This window comes from Sminthopsis crassicaudata, chromosome 1, assembly GCF_048593235.1.
Source record: "Sminthopsis crassicaudata isolate SCR6 chromosome 1, ASM4859323v1, whole genome shotgun sequence".
Lineage (NCBI taxonomy): Eukaryota > Metazoa > Chordata > Mammalia > Dasyuromorphia > Dasyuridae > Sminthopsis > Sminthopsis crassicaudata.
The window spans coordinates 465257169-465279043 of record NC_133617.1 but is presented as its reverse complement, the minus strand read 5'-3'; the positions used below and the strand labels follow the sequence as shown (position 1 = coordinate 465279043).

The 21875-nt window shown below is 33.3% G+C and overlaps 1 protein-coding gene across 1 annotated transcript in view; it reads right to left on the bottom strand.

Moving 5' to 3' along the window:
- SHOC1 (shortage in chiasmata 1) overlaps positions 1 to 21875 on the bottom strand; it is a 124852-nt gene that overhangs the window by 27183 nt on the left and 75794 nt on the right. The window contains exons 13-16 of the mRNA XM_074280881.1: positions 15554 to 15658; positions 12675 to 12865; positions 7780 to 7852; positions 2230 to 2299 (exon numbers count right to left, since the gene is read on the bottom strand). Of these exons, the coding sequence (XP_074136982.1) occupies positions 2230 to 2299; positions 7780 to 7852; positions 12675 to 12865; positions 15554 to 15658 (439 nt within the window). The remainder of the gene's footprint in view (positions 1 to 2229; positions 2300 to 7779; positions 7853 to 12674; positions 12866 to 15553; positions 15659 to 21875) is intronic.

Here is a 21875-nt window from a genome sequence, read left to right as displayed (position 1 = left end):
GAAAGAATCCTTCAACTCATGAAAAACCAAAAAGGTAATCTTTTTACTCTTCTTTCTTGGGTCTCCTTCCTATCCTAAACAGCAATTGTTCTAGGCCTTTGCTTCTTCCCTCAAACCTCCAGAAGCAATTTTTCCTCCCATGCCTTCATATGAAATCCTTGCCTTATACTTTATTGAAAATGCAGAATATACATTGAGAATTTCCTCGTCCCCTTGCCCCTACTTCTTCTGACAACCTCTCTTCCTCATAAGAAAATCCCTTGACAATATTTTCCACAATTACTTGAGTTTTTGATGAAAAAGTATTAGATTTTACTGATACCCAGGTTTGTATACTCTAATCTTTCATTTTTTTAAAATGTAATTTTTATTGATATCTTTTGCTCTTATGAAGCTACTATAAATTTTTATTATCTAATCTTTTATGATATTTAGTCTCAATTGTTGTAACTATTAATAACAATATGAAAGAATCCTTCAACTCATGAAAAACCAAAAAGGTAATCTTTTTACTCTTCTTTCTTGGGTCTCCTTCCTATCCTAAACAGCAATTGTTCTAGGCCTTTGCTTCTTCCCTCAAACCTCCAGAAGCAATTTTTCCTCCCATGCCTTCATATGAAATCCTTGCCTTATACTTTATTGAAAATGCAGAATATACATTGAGAATTTCCTCGTCCCCTTGCCCCTACTTCTTCTGACAACCTCTCTTCCTCATAAGAAAATCCCTTGACAATATTTTCCACAATTACTTGAGTTTTTGATGAAAAAGTATTAGATTTTACTGATACCCAGGTTTGTATACTCTAATCTTTCATTTTTTTAAAATGTAATTTTTATTGATATCTTTTGCTCTTATATACCTAAATTTTTAGCTCTCTGCTTCCATGTGTATTTTGGTGCATATGGAAATTTACTTTTTAATCAATGACCTCCTTGGCTTTATACCTTATTACAGAACATATTTTATTTTACAGGTCCAAAATTTTTTCTAAAATGGCTGTACTAATTCACAACTCTATCAACAAGGCATTAGTATATCTCTCTTTACACAGCTCTTTTAAACATTCCATTTTTCATCATCTTTGCCAATATGCTAGGTGTGGCATCAAGGTTGCTTTAACTTTTATTTTTCTTATTCTTTATGAGTTGAAAAGATTCTTTCATATACTTATTAATAGTTTACAATTTTTTTCTTTTTTCTTTTTTATTAGGCAATTAGGGTTAAGTGACTTGCCCAGGGTTGCACAGCTAGAAAGTTTTAATGTCTGAGGCCAGATTTGAACTTAGGTCCTCCTGACTTCAGGGCTGGTGCTCTATCCACTACACCACCTAGCTGCCCCTAGTTTACAATTTTTTAAAGAACTGTTTTTATCCATTTATAAATTATCTACAGGAAAATGTACTCATAGTACTCAAAATACTCTTTGGATTTTCTGTCATGAAACATTAAATCAAAGAGAAGAATGGTATTACAGATATTTCAGTAGTGATAGTAGTAGTGATGAAAAACCCCAAAATTATTTAATTTTCAGACATTGAACTCTGTGAACTTCGTGTGTGTGTATGTGTGTGTGTGTGTGTGTGTGTGTGTGTGTGTGTGTGTGTGAGAGAGAGAGAGAGAGAGAGAGAGAGAGAGAGAGAGATTAAAAACAAGTTTTCTGTAATTATGTGATAGACTGGAATGTAATATAATGTCTGTTATAGGGCAGCCAGATGCAGTGGATAGAGCACTAGAACTGAAGTCAGGCAGACCTAAGTCCAAATAAGGCCTCAGCTACTTACTAGCATTGTAACTCTGATTAAGCCACTTAACCTCTGTTCACCTCAGTTTCCTCAACTATAAATTGGGGATAACAACAGTACCTACCTCCCAGTATTGTTGTGAGGATCAAATACGTATATAGAACTTAGCACAGTATCTGCCACATAGTAGGTTCTATACAAATGCTAGCTATTGTTGTCACAAACAATTTCCAAAACAGCAAACCAAAAATTCCCAAATACTATTCTTTGGAAATAATCTCCAAGAGTGGCACATCATTGCTATTTTCTTACCCACTCCAGAATACAGAAAAAGATAAAGATCTCTTAAAAGGTCAATTAACATATGCCTGACATGCTTTGTGAACTTGAATATTTTGAAATCATTAGCCATAGGATAATAGGGATAAAGAACAACAGATATTGATTAAAAAGTCAACCATCCATTAAAAAAAAAAATTGACTCACCCATTTAAAACATCTTTGGATTCCAGTAAAACTTTTCTTTTTTCAGGAGATAAAGAAATACATTCTAAACCTGAGTTGACAAAACAATGGAAAAAAAAATATTTTTCAATGTTCTTAATTTTATATACTTCTGTTTTAACTACCAAGAAATATATTTAATGATATTTCAAAAGGGCTACTTCCTTGTGAAAGCTTAAATAATTTTTAAAAGGATTCAGAGTGTTTTTGGTTTTGTTGCTATTTTAAACATTCACAACAGAAAATATATGTCAGAGGTTATACATCTGAAATATATGTTTTAAAAAGAATGGATATTCAATTTTTACTTTTTCAATCTTAGTGAAATGGAAATAACTTAATTTTAGAATATCCATATTAAACATCTTCCATTTGTATACTAAGTCCACATTATTAGAAAATCATAATGAAAAATTTCCCTCCTTCAAATAAGAATTCTGAATATAATTGTAACACTCAATTCTAGGCAACAACTTGCACTCACACTAGCTGAGTTGAATCCCCTACTAACTATCTATTTTGACTTAAATAGAACTTATCCCAACATGGTGAGAATATTTTTTTTTGGTGGCCCTTTCTACAAAACATTTAAATATCATTGTGAAATATAGAAGAGTCACTAGGGAATGGTTATTCTTTAGTTTACCACTATCTGCTTTCAAATTTACTTTAGTTTCATTTTCTTTTTCATCAGAGTATGCAGAAAAAGATACTTTAAAATATGCCAACTTAGGAAAAGAATTTATAGAGTCTGAATACAGATTGAAACATCCTATTTTTCTTTCTTTTTTTTCTTTTGATTTCTTTCTTCTTTCACAACCTAATATGACATATGTTTTATATGATTGCATATGTATAATCTATATCAAATTGCTTATAATCTTGGGGGGGAAGATGAGGAAAGAAGGAAGAAAATTTGGAACTCAAAAGTTTTTTAAAACTGAATATTAACAATTGACTTTATATGTAATTAGAAAAAATAAAATAGTTTTTTAAAAACATGCCAGCGTATGAACATCTTATTCGTTCTTATGGGACAACATTTAGATATAAGAAATGCTTATTCCAGGGATGGCAAACTCTTTACTGTATTGTAGAATAATCATCTGTAAAATGCAAAGGAGTGGCATGCTAGGTACACAGTATGTATATAATCATTTCTTTTTGAGTTGATTTGATGGTTTGGAGCCAGAAAATTCAAAAGAAAATGAATGTTATGTCTTTTGTCATAATAATTTCAGTTCTATTCATATTATTTAAAGTCCTGATTTGCTAAAATGATATATTAGTTACAGTGTAAAAATACTACCTACTTGTTAAATGCACTGATTAAGAGCTTGTAAGATGGAAGGAACATATTAATTTTATAGTATTCCACAAGACAAAAAGCTTAGCAAGTAGGAAACAGAGATAGTTATTATAATCAAAGAAGAAAAAAACAATTCTTAGCTGTATAGTAAACCAAGCATAAAATGGAGCCTAAGATGAAAGATGAGAAAATATTAGGATCAGGAAGACAACAGGATACTTAAGTTAGTAAAAGCCATCCTATAAGTAATAGTTTTAGAAATTAAAGTCCTACAGTGTGATTTGGGGACACATTGATAAAAAACTAAGATATTTTACTATATATCAGATACATAGCTATAGTCACAATACACATGTGTATGCCCACAAAACCACACACACAAGTATTATATTATTTCAATACTTCAAAGATTTGTAATTTTGTCATTGTTAAGCATTTCCCTGTACTAGTATAGACTGCAAAACATATTAGTAGCTAGTCTTTTAGAGTTGATACGGCAAAACAATAAAATGCTCTGCAATATATCTGATAAAAAACCTCTCTGAACTCTGCTAGATTTTTGGATAACACACATGCAGTTGAATCAAGGATCCTAACTCGAAATCTTTTCAATGGGGTAGATATAACCAATGCTTTTGTTCCACTGTTGTAGCTTCTGAGAACTCAGGGGCTACTTCCACACTATGAGGAAGCATTAGTGGTGGAGCTGCTGAGTTTAAGGAGCAAGTTAGTTTTTCTCTCTTTTTCTTTCTTTCTTTCCTTCTTTCTCTTTCTTCCTTCCATCCTTTCTTTCTTTCTTCCTTCCTTCCTTCCTTCCTTCCTTCCTTCCTTCCTTCCTTCCTTCCTTTCTTAAGTGGCAAACAGCAGATGAAAATTTTGGAAGGAGTAAGAAATCTTTTTAGATTTATATTGGACATGGGAAGTATAAGAAGGTTGGAAGGTGTTATTTATTTGGCAAGAAGTGAAGGTGAGAAATAAGTGGGAGGAATAATGAATATTAGAGAGAGCACACTAAAAATGGATCAAGATGTTTGGAGGACTTACTACCTGTCTATTATCTACATGACACAAATGAAAAATCAGACTTGGAGTAAAAGTGAATTTTTGAATTACATTTTTACAGTTGATTTCAAAACAATAAAGAGTAAAAACTTTAAATACTTTTAAACAGTACCTAAGATATAACTGGTGAAAAGATATTAACTCACATAGGAGGTATTGAGGAAGGTGGTCAATAGTGTTAAATACAATAAGAAGGATGAGGGCCAAGAAAAGATAATCAGATTTGACAATCAGATTGTTGGTTAACTATGAAAAGAGCAGTTTATGATGAAGCTGAGTGATGAAGTTAGTAGCCAGATTCCAAGAACTGAGAAGTGATAGAAGGGGAAACAGGAACTGATTATAGATAGTTTTTCAATTAGTTTGCTGAGAAAAGATGATAGCTTTTGAAGATGACAGGATCAGCGATTGCCTTTTTGTAATGATAATTAATTTATATTTCAAAGGTTTATATCTCCTGTTGCTTATTGTTTTGGTTCCTAGTTAGCTGTCATGTTATCTTGTCTTTATACTAAAAATACACTTAGAAGTTGAACAATTTATGTGGACAACTTCCAGGCAAAGGGAACTTGTATTCTCAACAGTTTATAAGTACTTTCCACCATCTTCAAATGAAAATAAATGCTGAGTAGAATGGGGAAAAAAAAGGATGACAGATGTTAGAGAAGGTATTTTAAGGACAGGGTATTCCTGATCATGTTTAAAGCCAAAAAGGAAGGAACTAGTAAATAGGAGGAGTATGAAGGTAAGAAAAAGAACAGTTGATTTAAGAGCATTTCACTGAAGAAAATGAGAGAGGCTTGGATAAAGAGTAAAAAGAAGTAACTTATCAGAATTGGAGGAAAGGAAGAATGAGTTGAGGATGTTAAGGGTTTCTAAGATGGTCAGAAAGATATGGTGAACAAAATTAATTTCACTGTAAAATAAAGTCCGCAGCTGAGAGACATGCTATACCTTATTTTTTTAGCAGTTTTTTTGGTCATAGAATCCAATAACATTTATATATTAGTTATCCCTCATATAATTGTGCATAAAGACATTTTCTAATGATTTTGCATATTGGGAATTCAATTCTTTTCATTCTTTTCATTCACCTTTTCATTCAGTATCACTGAATTAAAGTGGGAAGATCATATTTTACTCAGTTCTCCTAATACTGAAAAGAATACCTGAAAGAATGTAATGAGAATGTAACAAACACCTCTACAATCAGAGGACACAAATACTGCATAAATAACATAATACATTTTTCCATATTCTTCAACAAGTTTTTTTGATTAAAGCTATTTTCAAAACACATGCATAGATGATTTTCAACATTCACCCTTGCAAAACCTTGTCTTCCATTTTTTTTCTTTCCCTCCCCCCCCCACTCCTGTAGATGGCAAGTAATGCAATATGTTAAAATGTGCAATTCTTCTATACATATTTCTACAATCATCATGGTGCATGAGAAAAATCAGATCAAAAAGAAAAAAAAATGAGAAAGAAAACAAAATGCAAGCAAACAGCAATAAAAAAGGTGAACATTTTCAACCAGTTTTTAAATCCAGGTGATGGGAGTTGTGGTCCCTTTAAGCTAGGACCTTTGATTCACAAATCCTGGTCAATAGGAGATCTGGGCTCTCCCAGCCCCCATCGGATCTGAGCCAACTTGGGCTGTCCCAGACCCCATTCTATTTTTTTTTAATTTATTTTTTAAATTTTATAATTATAAAATTTTTTGACAGTACATATGCATGAGTAATTTTTTAAAATAACATATCCCTTGTATTCATTTTTCCAAATTTTCCCCTCCCTCCCTCTACTCCTTCCCCTAGATGACAGGCAATCCCATACATTTTACATGTGTTACAGTATAACCTAGATACAATATATGTGTGTAAATCCAATTTTCTTGTTACACGTTAAGTATTGGATTCTGAAGGTATAAGTAACCTGGGTAGATAGACAGTAGTGCTAACAATTTACATTCACTTCCCAGTGTTCCTTCTCAGGGTGTAGTTGTTTCTGTCCATCATTGATCAACTGGAAGTGAGTTGGATCTTCTTTATGTTGAAGATATCCACTTCCATCAGAATACATCTTCATACAGCATTGTTGTTACAGCGATCTTCTGGTTCTGTTCATTTCACTCAGCATCAGTTCATGTAAGTCTCTCCAAACCTCTCTGTATTCATCCTGCTGGTCATTTCTTACAGAGCAATAATATTCCATACATAACCTTCATATACCATAATTTACCCAACCATTCTCCAATTGATGGACATCCATTCATCTTCCAGTTTCTAGCCACTACGAAAAGGGCTGCCATAAACATTTTGGCACATACAGGTCCCTTTCCCCTCTTTAGTATTTCTTTGGGGTATAAGCCCAATACCAGTCCCCATTCTAATGATCTGCTGAGGTTTCCCAACCCCTACCAAGCAAATTCTAGCCCTCCCTGAAATCCAGTGAGGAGCCAACTTGGGACTCCACCCACAGGCCCCTTTAGCTAAATCTCTCATTATAAAAGAGCCAAGCTGGAGTCTTCTTTTTGCAAAGGTTCCAAACATGCCAGCCTTACGCCTGGCATACCAAGCATCTCTGCCCACTGGAATACTGTTTCTAGTGCCCTCTTATCTCTACCTTCACCTTTTACTAACTAGACTTTAACCTTACTTCTTTTATCAATCTAAGTTTTTGGATCTGTAAATTCCTTTACAGGGGACTCTTGCACTGCTACTAGAACTCATTTAACTCTGTATCCTTGGACTGAATCCAAAGGAGTTGCAGGGGAGCTCCATTTGACTCCCTGTATCCCAAATCTGCTACCAGACTAATTTTCATTTGGGGACCCCAAATCTATCCTCATCACAGGCATTGTCTTCAAAAAATGAAATGGCTATATGGCACAGTATGTAGAACACTGGGTCTAGAATAGGGAAGATCTGAATTTAAATCTAGCTTCAAACACTTACTAGCTGTGTGGCCCTGGGCAAGTCACTTAACCCTGTTTGTTTCACTTTCTTCATCTGTAAAATGAGCTGGAGAAGAAAAGGTCAAACTATTCCAGTATCTTTGCCAAGAAAACCCCAAATGGGGTCATGAAAAGTGGAATACTACTGAAACACCAAACAATATTGAAATTAATTCAATAATAAAGAAAAAGAAATACTAACCTTTTATTTTGCTAAGTATTTCAATAAGGAAACAATGTTCATCATCTGAGTCCATTCTTGTTATAATTAACATCTGATCAAAGTGAAAAAAAAAACATCATTTATGTACATAAATGAGAATTCCATCTGAAAGGACTATTAAAAAGACAAATTTCAACTCTTCTGTAAAACTTGAATGACAATGCAATTAACACTTATTGAATACCTACTATACCAGGTCCTGCTAAGTAATGATAAGAAATGGACAAAAACTAAGTACTTTAACCTTTTCATCATCAGAAGCAACCACCCAATAACCCTCACTGTTCTGGTGAGACCATATGTGAAGGTCCCTGTGGGTCTCATACTGACTTAATTCTGAAACTGACTGACTGAATTGGCAAGGTTTAAACGGGCTGATGAACTGAGGGACAAAGGGTATATAAAGAGACATCAATATCTGTATTGAAATCTTCACATGAACAGATAAGATTTGAATTAGAGAAAAAGATTGGGCCAGTTACTGAGCTCTTTGTGAAAGGAGATGACCTGGAGGATGATAGGTACTATAATTAGGACTTGGTTAGGATGGTAACTCTGGATTAGAATGAACCTTGAAGGAACTTTAGTTGCTGAGTGATGGCTATTTCTGTTGCTGTCAATTTTATTTTAGAAGTCCTATTTTATTTTCATCAGAGTCTAGAGAAAAACATTAAAAAATATGCCATCATATGTTGAGACCCTGGATATCTTAGAATCAGCCGGAGTCAGGATAAGCAAAAGTCTTTATTCTTGATCTTTTGGGATATAGGAATCTCTACACCTCCTTCATCTCTCTCTACCACCAAAGAATAAATCCTCCTCCTCCTACTCCACCAGCTGATCTCTCCTCTCTTCTCTTACCACAATCCACAGATGGAGCCAATATTGAGTTGAGTAGGGTCATCCTCCAAACATGTTAATAGAGAATTGTCCAATTGGTAATTAGCCCTAAGTGCTGGATTACCTTGCATCTAGGTCAAGTACATCCACTCAGTTCTAGCCCTTTACAAGCATATGTATCAAAAGTTATAGGGAAAATAAAGTCAATATATAGAGTTTCTGGATTCCCTCCTCCCACCAACGAATGTCTCATTTCATATTTGCAACATCAATTTTCCAATTTCTTTGGTATCAATACTAATTTCACTTACAAATACTAAATACATTTATAAATTATCTTTCACATTAGTGTTATATTTCATGATTAATATACTACAACAAGGATTGTTTATGAAATGATTATACATCTTATAACTGAGAATATGGTTTTGGATTACCACAGTAATATAGCTTCTGGTACTAATGTGCATTATATGTTTGAAAAGCATGTGGTACAGTAGAGATGGCACTGGAGTTGGTTTTTGGCTTAGGCTCTGCCACTTTTATTTGTGTGATACTGGGCAAGTCACTGAACCTCTCAGGGTCTCAATTTCTTTATCTGTAAAATGAGGGAGTTAGAATAGATGGCATCTAATGCCATCTTCAGCTCTAAATTTATTAGCTGTACGAAATAGGCCCATCATTTACTTGCCCTTCATATAGGAAAACATTGCTGTTAATACATGGTATAATTGAGGCCTCTGATCTGTTTTCATCTAGGAATTTATTTGTGAAAAGACTGGACAGAATTAAAATGCAAATGTATCCTTCCTTATATGGTTCAAATAATAAAGCTAAATGGATCATTCAATAATCTAGGGGCCTTAACTGTACAACTCTCTAATATGTGCTAATGAACGAGAGGGTGCATTTACTATAGCCCTCATTTTCTTAAATATAAATTCTAATATACAAACTAAGCTTATAAATGTAACCATGTTCTTTATAATAAGATATTAATTAAAATTGGTCATAAAGTGAACAATAATTTTCACTGTAAGCTTCAGGTCAGTGATTGTTTCATTCTTTTGATCTATGTATCTTCCCCAGAGAAGATCCTTAACAGATAGTGAATAAATGAATGAATCTTAAATTGAACACATTACAGAAAAAAAAAAAAATTCTCCTCAAAGGCTGCTGACAATTTTTAGTGAAAAAAGATTACACTGATGGGTAGTCCTGTGACATGATGGATGTCAGGATTATACTTGTAATATTAGCATATCAATTTACTTGTTCTTTGTTGCATTTTCAGTATTCACTTTCTTGCTTCCTTAAGGGTAATAAGATTTTATCCCATGCATTTCCCAGCAGTTTCCCCAATTTTACTTTTATAGATTCAGATATATTGATAGGGCTCAATGTCAATGTCACATTTTGCCAGATGGATTGATGTAATTTGCTTAGTGCTTGCATGGGAGTTAAGTACCCCTTTTACCCATAGCTTGACATAAACTATATTGTTATATCCCAGGGAAAAGCTTGACAGGAATACAAAGCAAGCAATTCATGAAAAGTCCCTTGGGTTGAATTCTGGCATTAACATTTGGGATTTCTTCCAATGGATTACATTACACTAATAGTAAGAAGAGAATATATATCTGGTGATATTCAGCTGTGCTGAATTCATTCTATTAGTGACAGGCTATCAATGAGCCCACAAAACAACCATCTTGATACATAATGAGCTTTTAGGGCTAGTTATACTTATTTAGTTAGGATCAGGACTATAGGTCTGCTGTACTGTTGTATTTCTTAAAGTTCACTATTACCGCCAGGCTTATGAGCAGTTTGGACACTGCTGTCCTGAAGAACTATGGGAAAACTTTCTATCTCTGGGCAGAACAATGAAAGAATAATGTAAACTGCTCGTAACTTGTTGTAATAAATTATTTATTTAAATTTTATCTTTTTCTATGAATATTAAAAGGCCCTCACATAGGTGCTAAGGCTCAGTGGTTTATATCTGAATACTTCCATTAATTTGTATGCGTTTATATAGATTCATTTATCTCCCAACTACACTGGATTTCTTGCTGTTCCTCTCAATGTGCCATCTTCTGACACCTTACCTTTTCATTGGCTGTTTTCCATGCTTGGTATGTTCTATCTCTTGGTTTCCCTGGCTTCCTTCAATACTTAGCTCAAATCCCATCTATTGCCAGATATCTTTCCCACCCACACAGATACTAACCACATCAATGAAGGTCTTCCTTTGGTTCTTACCTTTATCTGTGGCACAAACATGCCACTTGAGTCATGTGTGACCTTTCACTGTTGCCACATGATAAATACCTTTCCTTTTCTGGTTGTACATATTCTTGATTATGTCTTTTAGGCTACATCCAACTTAAAACTTATCTAGTTCTTATCAAAAACACATATAACTGAAACATGCTTCTATCTCTGCCCATCAAAGGTTGCCATTGGCAGCTCCTAGAAGCAGAGCTATGAGGATACACAGGCTATTTTACCTTCTAGAGAACCAGGCTTGCCCTTAGGTTATTAATTTGTGCTCAGCTTTCTAACCAAAAGACAATGAAAAACCCATGAAGTCTGTATGTTGGCTGTAATATATTACCCAAAATTAACTTTAAGTAGGATGTAGCCTAAAAGACATAATCAAGAATATGTACAACCAGATAAGGAAAGGTATTTATCATGTGGCAACAGTGAAAGGTCACACATGGCTCAAGTGGCATGTTTGTGCCACAGATAAAGGTAAGAACCAAAGGAAGACCTTCATTGATGTGGTTAGTATCTTTGTGGAGGATTTAAGGAAATATAAGAACAAAAAATTATACAGGATGACGAGGTATTGAGGGGTTATAATCTGTACCAGAAGAGCTACTATGCACATCAATATGATCACAAATCCAATCCATCTAAATAAGCATTGGACATGAATCCAATGTAGGGGCAGCTTGGAGGAACAGCAGATACTGTGGTAGCCCTGGTGTCCGGAAGATTCATCTTTTTGAGTTCAAATCTGGCCTCAGACATTTGCTAGCTATATGACTCTGGACAAATCATTTAACTCTGTTTTGCCTCAGTTTCCTCATTTGTGAAGTGAGCTGGAAAAGGAAATGGCAAACTATTCCAGTATCTTTGTTATGAAAATCCCAAATAGGCTCACAAAGAGTCAGACATGACTAATTTACTAAAGAAAAACAATGTGAATCTAATGTAAACTACTATAAGATAATCAAAAGAAAACTAAATTATTATAAGTGTTTATGTATTTGAGGAAAAAATTGCACTTGCAATTTGGGTCCCAGTTATGTGATTAAGATTGGGCAAGTTATTTAATTTTGTATTGCTTGGTTTATCATCTATAAAACATGGATAATATTTGCATTACATAGGGTTGTAAGAAGCGAATGACACTTGGGTAACCAAAAGTAATTTGAACAACTTTTCATATTAACATGACACTTAATAATTTAAAAAGTACTTTCAAAATAATTTTTTAAAGAAGAGCTTTTATAATAATAATCCAATTGAAATTGTTACTGTAAGCTTTATTCTTTGCTTTTTCATAGATAAAATTCAGAGGGGCTGAGCATTACTCATGGTCGCCCAGCTGATAAATGACACTAACGAGACCGGTAATCTCTTGAATATTGTAATTCTATTACAAAATTCTGTTTCTCAAAATAGAAGGTAATAAAAACGCTGAGAGTAAAAGTTAATTTTTTTTCATTGTGAATTATGATATTGCCATATAATGCAAACCACATTTTCACTGAACCAGTCTCTGTGCCAAACTGGAAAAATTAAGCCAGTTAGTTACTTGAGAAGAAAATTTCTCAAATAAATTAAGTGATTTCTTCCAGGATTTAAATTTCATAACACTACTAAATAACCTCTTTAATAATTTATAAAGTAAATTTAAAATTTACCTTGCAAATTGATTATTTAAACTAAGACATTTTGCCATCTAATAAGAATTTGAATTCCAGTTGCCTAAAGAACATTTTATAGAAATTATTAACCTTAAATTGATGTTCTTCTGTACTGTTTGTTTGTACCAAACGTAACATTTGGCAATATAATTCTTGTTCTTTGTAGTTGGTTTCAGGCTTTTTCTTCCTGATAAATTGTACAATTTCAAGCTGTCTCCAAATATTATCCAAACAGGAACCTAACATACTTTTGTAGACATCTTTTGCTTTTAGTAAATATCCTGTTATAAACCAAAGGAGAAAGAATGATTACATAATTTTAAAAAATAAACCTTATATTAAACAAACAGGAAACTAAGAGGAAACAAACAACAAAAGTCATTGGATGTTTACTTAATTTTTGTCATTATTTTTCTGTGTTAAAGGAAAACTTGAAAACTGAACGAAGGCATAAAAAAGATGTCTTTATCAGTCATCTTAAAAAGAAAACAAATTAAAATAGAGCCAAGGGAACAATTATGAGAATGAATATTCTATTAAGTAATTTAAGGACAATATGTAGCTATATGCCTCAACTATCATTTCATAATTTTTATAGATTTTTGTTTATACTCATATTGCAACATATCTGTAATGGTTTAATCTTTCAAATTTTTTGAGAAAAGCTGAATTCTGTATCACATACATGGGGAGAAGGGGGAAAATGTATTACACCTAAGGCTCTGTGGATAACCTTAGGAAAACAACTGAGTTGCTTATTATTGGTATCAGCTTAGTAATACTGATAGTAGTATAGTAATACTGAATTAATTAATTCAGAATTAATCTTACCACCTTTTTAAATTATACTGTTTTCTAATTTATTTTTATTTATTTTGTTACTATTATTTTTGAGACCAGTTCTTCCTATCTCACTTAGGCTAGAAATGCAGTGACTACCAATAAATACAATAAATCCAATACCAATGCTGATGGGTACAGAAACTTTAATAAATAGGTTCCAATTTGAATTAATTCACCTTCCTTTAGGCAGCCTGGTGTTTGTTCTATCTCCCCTTCCACCTCCCCTACTTATGGCTCACTATATTTATGTTCCACTTAGTGCAGACAGTAGATGAGCTTTACCTATATTACAGTTCAGAACTCCCAAACTAAAACAATCTACTAGCTGCAGCCTCTCCTACCAGCAGGAATATGCCACCATCCCTACCTCCAATTTATTTTTAAACTTTAAGACTATATTTAGAGGCATCCTAGCATCATAATCATTAGATGTGAAATAAACTAAATTATAAATTATATTATATATCTTATTGTAAATTATACTTTCCCAGGATAAATAATACAAAACAAAATAAGATCAGTTTCACAGTCTTGATATTTTGGAAAATTTTTCTTTGTGTGGTGTGAAAGGTAAAAAGTGGTTTGGCTTTATCATTCTAGTTATGTATACTTTAATCTACTATTAACACAAATGGGGCCAAATCATATTACTTGATAAATAGGAAATTGCCTATTTTTATGTATATACCACCAAAATGATAAACAGCAAATCAACAAATATTTTTAAACATTCATAATTGACTTCTTGTTGCTCCTTGAACATAGTATTGCACCTTTGATCTTTATGTAATTTCACTGTATGTAGCATATGCCCAGAATTCTCTTCTTTCTCTTATCTATCTCCTGATTTCTTGTAGCTAAAATTCTACTTTTTATAAGGCCTTCTTAATCCCCCTTAATTTTAGTATTTTCCTTCTTAGCTCACTTCAAATTTATTATCTATATATCTTATTTTTATAAAGTCATTTATATGTAATCTTTCCTATTAGATTGTGAGCTCCTTGAGACTAGGGACTATTTTTTGCCTTTGTATTTCTATTATATTTAGTAAATTCCTGTTGACTTGACTTGTAAGGCAAAATATTAACTTTTAAAAGCCAAAATGAGTATTATAAATGTATATCTCCAGATATTTATCTTTGGTTTAGGGACTTAGACTTTTGGGATTCTAATTATTAAATATAAAATAATATTTTTTCATTTTAAAATGTCATCAAATTTAAATAAAATTAAAGAATAACATGCAAATGTTTGTCTTTAGTAATTTCAGAAATACACAAAATGTAGATTATATTATGAAAATGTTACAAAATTTCCTGAAAAATATCCACATTTCAATAAAGTAAGAAAATTTTAAATGACAGTTTCTAGGTTAGATGATGTCTTATTTTGATAAGGTAAAAAATTAAGAAATGGGAAGGGAAGGGGACCTGTATGTGCAAGAATATTTGTGGCAGATCTCTTTGTGGTGGCCAGAAACTGGAAACTACATGGATGCCCATCAATTGGAGATTGGCTGAATAAATTGTGGTATATGAATATTATGGAATATTATTATTCTGTAAGAAATGACCAGCAGGATGATTTCAGAAAGGCCTGGAGAGACTTACATGAACTGATGCTGAGTGAAATGAGCAGGACCAGGAGATCATTACATACTTCAACAACAATACTGTATGATGATCAATTCTGATGTATGTGGCCCTCTCCAACAATGAGATGAATCAAATCAGTTCCAATAGAGCAGTAATGAACTGAACCAGCTACACCCATCGAAAGAACTCTGGGAGATGACTATGAATCACTACATAGAATTCCCAATTCCTCTATTTTTGTCCGCCTGCATTTTGGATTTCTTTCACAGGCTAAATGTACACTATTTCAAAGTCCGATTTTTTGGTTCAGCAAAACAACTATCCGGTCATGTATACATATATTATATTTAATTTATACTCTAACATACTTAACATGTATTGGTCGACCTGCCATCGGGAGGGGGGGGGGAGAAGGAGGGGAAAAATTGGAACAAATGGTTTGGCAATTGTCAATGCTGGAAAATTACCCATGCAAATATCTGGTAAATAAAAAGAATTAAAAAAAAAAAAAAGAATTATTTTTTGACTAACCCAGTGCTGTGTCCAAGGTACACATTAAGAGGAGATCTCGAATTGTTACTAAAAGATGGACCAGTGCTGCCTGTTTGAATATTACTTCACTTTCATCATTTTTACCTAAATAAAAACAAAATTATACTATATGTTGGAACATACACACACATATATGAGTGCTTAAATATTATATAAATTCTCTTTCTAAAATATATACATCCTAATTCTTCCCAAGCTAGCTGAAGAATAAAAACATCAAATAAGCCTTTGTTGATTAAAAAAAGAGGGATATAAAGAGATAAATAGGGCTTGAGTGTCAAAGTCTTAGATCACAGGTCAGGACCAGATATCTAGTAAAATGCAAAAAGTTAGCCAAAGAGCAGTTATTTTAAAAATAGGCAAGCAGTGACTAGAATCTGAGGGTAGGTCCCAAAGGAGAAGGAAGTAACAAATGAAAACTAGAATACATAATACACAATTAGCTATAGTTAGGCTTAAGAAGGCAAGTGACTGACATCATTGATTCAATCACAGAGGAATAGGATTTAGAGGTAGAACACCTAATTATTAAAGGAGTTGAAAATTGAGGAAGGAAGCTAGTTCCAGAAAAACTTAGATGCAGTGATAAAGAGTCTAGTGAACATCTATAATCACCCCATAAAATTCCTTGATTGGGGATAGGCTTGACTCCAGTAGCTAGGGCAGGATGGAGCCTAGAAGTAAAGATTAAGTAGTACCTGCTACCAAGGTTAGAGAGTTGGAGAGAAGATCCAGTTGGACTATTATACTTAAGAAGTACTTCCTGTGTTTAATATATTGTGTGCTATAATTTTACAGATCTTCAAAAACTCAGTCCATACTAAACTAATTCCAAATTCCAATAGAAATCGCATTAAATTATGCTAAAATGTAATTTTGTGCTTTCATAGAGTAGTCTTCTGATAATTCAGATTTTCTTTTTTCTTTGCTATTTCAATAGCTTAAAAAAAATTATACTAGGAGCAAAAAAAAAGATCAAAGAAGAACCATGTCTCAGGATAGAAGAGTTGATGATGATAACTGATGATAGAAAACAGAATAACTTAGACCTTGTATTTTGTTCTTCTCTTCTGTACCAAGGAGAATGATCTCTTGATTTGATGGAACAAAAATGTTCACAATATACTGAAACTCAAGATAAGTGAGATAATAAAAGCATTTAGTTTTTCTCAATGAATTCAAGTAAGAAGACTTGGGTGAATTATAGTACTTAAAGAAAGCCTTACATATGTTAATTGCTGAGCTATTACTGGTCTTTAAGAGTCCAAATATAATCTTTACTATGTGCCAGTGCTAAGTGTTTAACAGATATTATCTCATTTGAGCCTAACAACAACCTTAGTAGGCAAGTGCTGTGATTAGTCCTACTTCACAGATGAGGGAATTTAGGTAAACAAATGTTAAATGATTTGCCCAAGGTCACAAAGCAGGTAAGTGTCTGAGGCTGGATTTGAACCCTTAAGCCTTTTTTTCCAGGCCTGGGGTGTTCTATCTATCTGGAGATCAAATGCTTATTAGAGATATTTGATGCAAAGAATTTTCTTCCCATTTCACATTCTTTTTATCCTTGATGCACTAAATTTTGTTTGTGTAAAAGCCTTTTAATTTCACATAACTAAAAATAGAACTATCCATTTTATCTTTTGTAATCGTCTCTACTCCTTGATTGCTTAAAAATTTTCCCCTTAGCCACAAGTGTAATATTTGATTTCATTTTTTTCTAATTTTTAAAAATTGTGAGAACCTTTATATTCAGTAGTAGAGGTACTCTCTTTCTACCCAATTTGCTGGACTGGGATACCTCCTAAGAATCTAGGTCTGCATGCTCAGGCTCTATGAGGCTAGACACATGCTCTGGCTTGTACTTTGGGATGCAGAAACCTCTTTTTAGTTGCCATGTCTGACATAAGGCAAAAGCCAATGTTAAAGATGACTGATGACTGAGTAGTTAAAATCACCTGAGATGATAAAGGCTCTATCTCTTCCTATGCCCTTTTCAGTTATGAAGATGTGATTTTTGGACTCTCCCTTAGATTTCTCTTTCCCACCTCCAGTGACTACTGGTATCTGAACAAATAGCAATAATAACTCCTGAGCAACCAGTCAAGTCCAGGATTAGATTTTAAGTCCCTGATTATATTTTCCAAATGTCCTATAAGCACAAGTCATTGAGAGACAGATATTTCTAGATTTAGCTGATATCTCATGCATGTGAATTCAGATCTTGAGTCAGTGCTAGTTACAAGAAATGCTTCCTGCAACCACATTGTTTTTCAGAGAAGATGTCCTACTACTAGGGAAATAATACAGTTGGAAAGACTAAGAAAAGTCCAAGTCATGTCCATGCCTGGAGTGTTGGACTTATGAGCTGCATAGAATAGGTCAGAGATAAAAGTGAACTGTCAGTTCAGTAGATCTAAATGCCTTTATCTTTCAGAGAGTACAATAAGTGGTCAGCTACAGTTTCATGTTTTAGGTATTTGTTAATGTGTGCTTCTGAGTTTTTGGAGATTTAGGTATTTCTTAAATGGCAAAAGAAATGTGGTAGCTTTATGGCTCAATGGATAGAGTGCTGGGCCTGGAGTCAGGAAGACCTGAGTTGAAATACACTAGCTGTTATCCTGGGCAAGTCATTTATTTAATCATTGAATATCTTGTTCCATTGGAGAAGTAAATGGCAAACTACTCCAATATCTCTGCCAAGGATCATGAAGACTCAGACATAACTGAACAATAAGAAAAAAATATACAGCCATTTTATATATACTTTGTACATTGAATAGATTTTCTAAGAAGGGATCTTTGTTAATTTGTTTTAGGGGAGGCTCCAGGGATGAGGCATATGTAAGAGTTTTCCCCTAGAACTCTTAGTGTTAGGAAATAATGAGCCATTAACTATGAGAAAAGATTGACTCCTTGTTTTAGGATCATTCCTTTCCCAGGACTGAACTCAGTCTATATAAATCCTTGGTAGGCAAAGCTCTTTGTGGAAATAGGTGTCCCAGGATTATTAGTGACAAATGTATTATGGTATATAAGATGTGATCTAACAAATTTCTGCTAAAATGCTTCCCAATTTCTCCAGTAATTATTTTTGTACCCAAGTAATTTATGCTTTTGGGCTTATTGAACAATGAGGTTTTCTTTCTCTTTTTTTCAGCATTTTTATGTCAATATCTTTTTTGGCTTTCAGAATTTTGATATTGGTTTTTAATTAGGATTTATCTTTTAGATCAATGAGATGAAGAGGAAATCTTGACCAAACTAGGGAGAGAGATCACACAAGTTAAAGTGGACAATTTTGATTACAAAAATTGAAAAAGGTTTTTGCATAAATAAACTCACTACAACTTAGATTAGAAGGAAAAGTTAATTAAGAATAAATTTTTGTAGCAAATTTCTCTGAGGTCTTATGCCCAAGATATATAAGGAATTGATGCAAATTTATAAATATAAGAGCCATTTTCAAATTATCAAATGCACAAAGCACTCTCAAGGGAAAACTATCTGTAAAATATGTTCCAAATTATTAACTAAAGAAATACAAATAAAAATATCTCTAAAGTCTGATCTCAGACTCATAAGATTGGGAAAATTGACAAAAATGGAAAATAATGAATATTGGAGGGGGAGGTTATAGGAAAACTGGCACATTAATGCACTATTGGTAAAACTGTGAGTTGGCCCATCTTTCTGCAAAACAATTTGGAACTATGTCATAATAAATCTACACCCCCAAAAGAAAGAAAAAGGACCCATACACACAAGAATACTTATAGCAGCTCTTTTTGAATATATAAAAGAACTAGAAACTATAAGGATGTTCATTAACTGTGGGATAGGTAAACAAAATACAGCATATGAATGCAATTGAATGCTATTGTGCTGTAAGAAATGATGATGTGGATGTTTTTAGAGATACTTGAGAATGCTTGTATGAACTGATGCAGAGTGAAATGAACAGAACCATGAGGGAAATTTATACAATAACAATAATGTAAAAATAAATAACATTGAAAGACACAGAATATCTGATCAATGGAATCAACTATGATTTCCTAGGATCCTATCGTCTAATAGAAAGGTGATAGATTCAACATGTAGAATAAGATATTTTTGGACATAGATAATGGTGGGATTTTGTTTTGCTTGACTTAGCAAATTTTTTTTATATTTTTCCCCTCAGTGGAGAGTAAAAAGAAATAAATGTTGTTAATAGAAAAAAAATTAGTTCACAAAATAAGAGACTTTTAAAAAGCATTTACTAACATTTCCTATGTGCCCTGCACTACATTAAAGTGAGGAACACAGAAAAAATTAAGAGTCTCTATTCTCAATTTTTTTTTAACACTTAAGTTAGGGAATCAACACATAAGTGCTAGTGATGGGGTTCTAGTGGCAGTCAGAGAGTTGTGGAAATTCACAAACCCAAAGAGTGTTAGGTGGCAAAAATGGAAGTTTATTGCTGGATGAGAAGTCAGCTTTGCTAGAAAAACTGACTTCTTCAACACAAAGTTCTATTAGGGAAATGGAGGCTGGCACTGAGAAGAGAATGTCTTCTCAGCAGACAGGAGTTTTGGCAAAACAATTATGCCCTATTCCAGACTTCTACAAAGAAATAAGTAAACAGAAACCTATTTTATGAGCAGATCTTGGCAGGGGGCTCAGGGCAGTTTGAACGGCATGTACCAGGGTCTCCCAATTTTAATTAATTAATTAATTGATTAATTACTTTAATTAATTAATTAATTATTTTAATTAATTTTCAGCCTAAATTTGAAAGGAGATCTGGCTATCAATGGAGGTTATTTGCCTTAGAAATGGCCCAGTAGGGTGACACCACTTAACTTGTCTGGGGAGGTATGCTTTCCAGAAAGATCTGAGATTCGAATCTCCCTTCTTTACAGATCAAAGAGTACACAATTTTAGAGTGTTAATTTTACAGATCAAAAGGGAAGACAGTTTCATATCCCCATAACTAGGAGTCCTAAGAATGTGCAAGGGGGTAGATGGATGATAAGGTCTAAGGATTATTAAATTAAATCAGTAGATTAGATAATAGTACTAGGGGTTTGTCAGGTCTAGGAGCAGAGTAGATGGTAAAGCTTAGAGAAATTTAGAGTGTAGGGCACCCAGAGAAGGAACACTGGGAAGTGAATGTAAATTGGTAGCACTACTGTCTATCTACCCAGGTTACTTATACCTTCAGAATCTAATACTTAATGTGCAACAAGAAAATTGGATTTACACACATATATTGTATCTAGGTTATATTGTAACATATGTAAAATGTATGGGATTGCCTGTCATCAAGGGGAAGGAGTAGAGGGAGGGGGGGATAATTTGGAAAAATGAACACAAGGGATAATATTATAAAAAAAATTACTCATGCATATATACTGTGGAAAAAAATTCTAAATTAAAAAAAAAAAAAGAAATTTCGAGTGTAGGGGAAGGGCAGATGTTCTTCTCTCACTAGAAGGAAATAAAGTTGGTATATTATCTCCAATGTCATCCAAGTTGTGGAAATAGTCTAACAACTCAGATAATTTTTGAATGGTTGTAGCTATAGAAAGGGAAAGCAAAGACTTAAAGAACTTCCAGTGGTAGTAGGTCTTTCAACTACTGAGCTGTCCTTTGTGGGTTCTAGAATGACTTGCAGCAAGACAGAGGGGAAAAAAAGGGAGAAGGAACCCTTGATAGCTGTAGGTCTTATCCTCCAGTTGTTCTAATGTGTTCAGTATTATTAGACAATACTGTAAAAAACACTTCTAAATATTCACTAGCCATTTTAAAAAATAATCAATTCTAGGATTTTTCCAGGGATTAAGTTCACTAGCTGAAAATCTATACACTCCATTATCTTTCTTGAAAATCAGGATATTTTCCTATTTTCAGAATTGCAATTCCTCTCCTATTCTCCCAATGTTTCAAAGATTGCTAACAAATAGCAACAACAGCAAGTAGCTCAACAAACACATCCACCAGTTCTTTCAGTACAATAGAAAGTAATCTGTCTGGATTTGCTGACTTGAATGTTACTATTGCTTTGTAAACATGGGGTTTTAGCTTCCTTTTAGCCATTTTTTCCCCACCCTTTTCAGTTCAAAGGGTATTCTCCTTGGTCAAGAGAGAAAAACAAAAAAAACAAAGTTAAGAGTTGAGTAGTTCTTTTTTTTTTCATTCTGCATATTGGTGGATGGCTGATACTCTAGTAACTATCAGAGTTGTGCCTTTATGAAAAACTATAAGTAACATATGCAACATTAAAAAATTTTTAAATTAATTTTATATAGTTAAC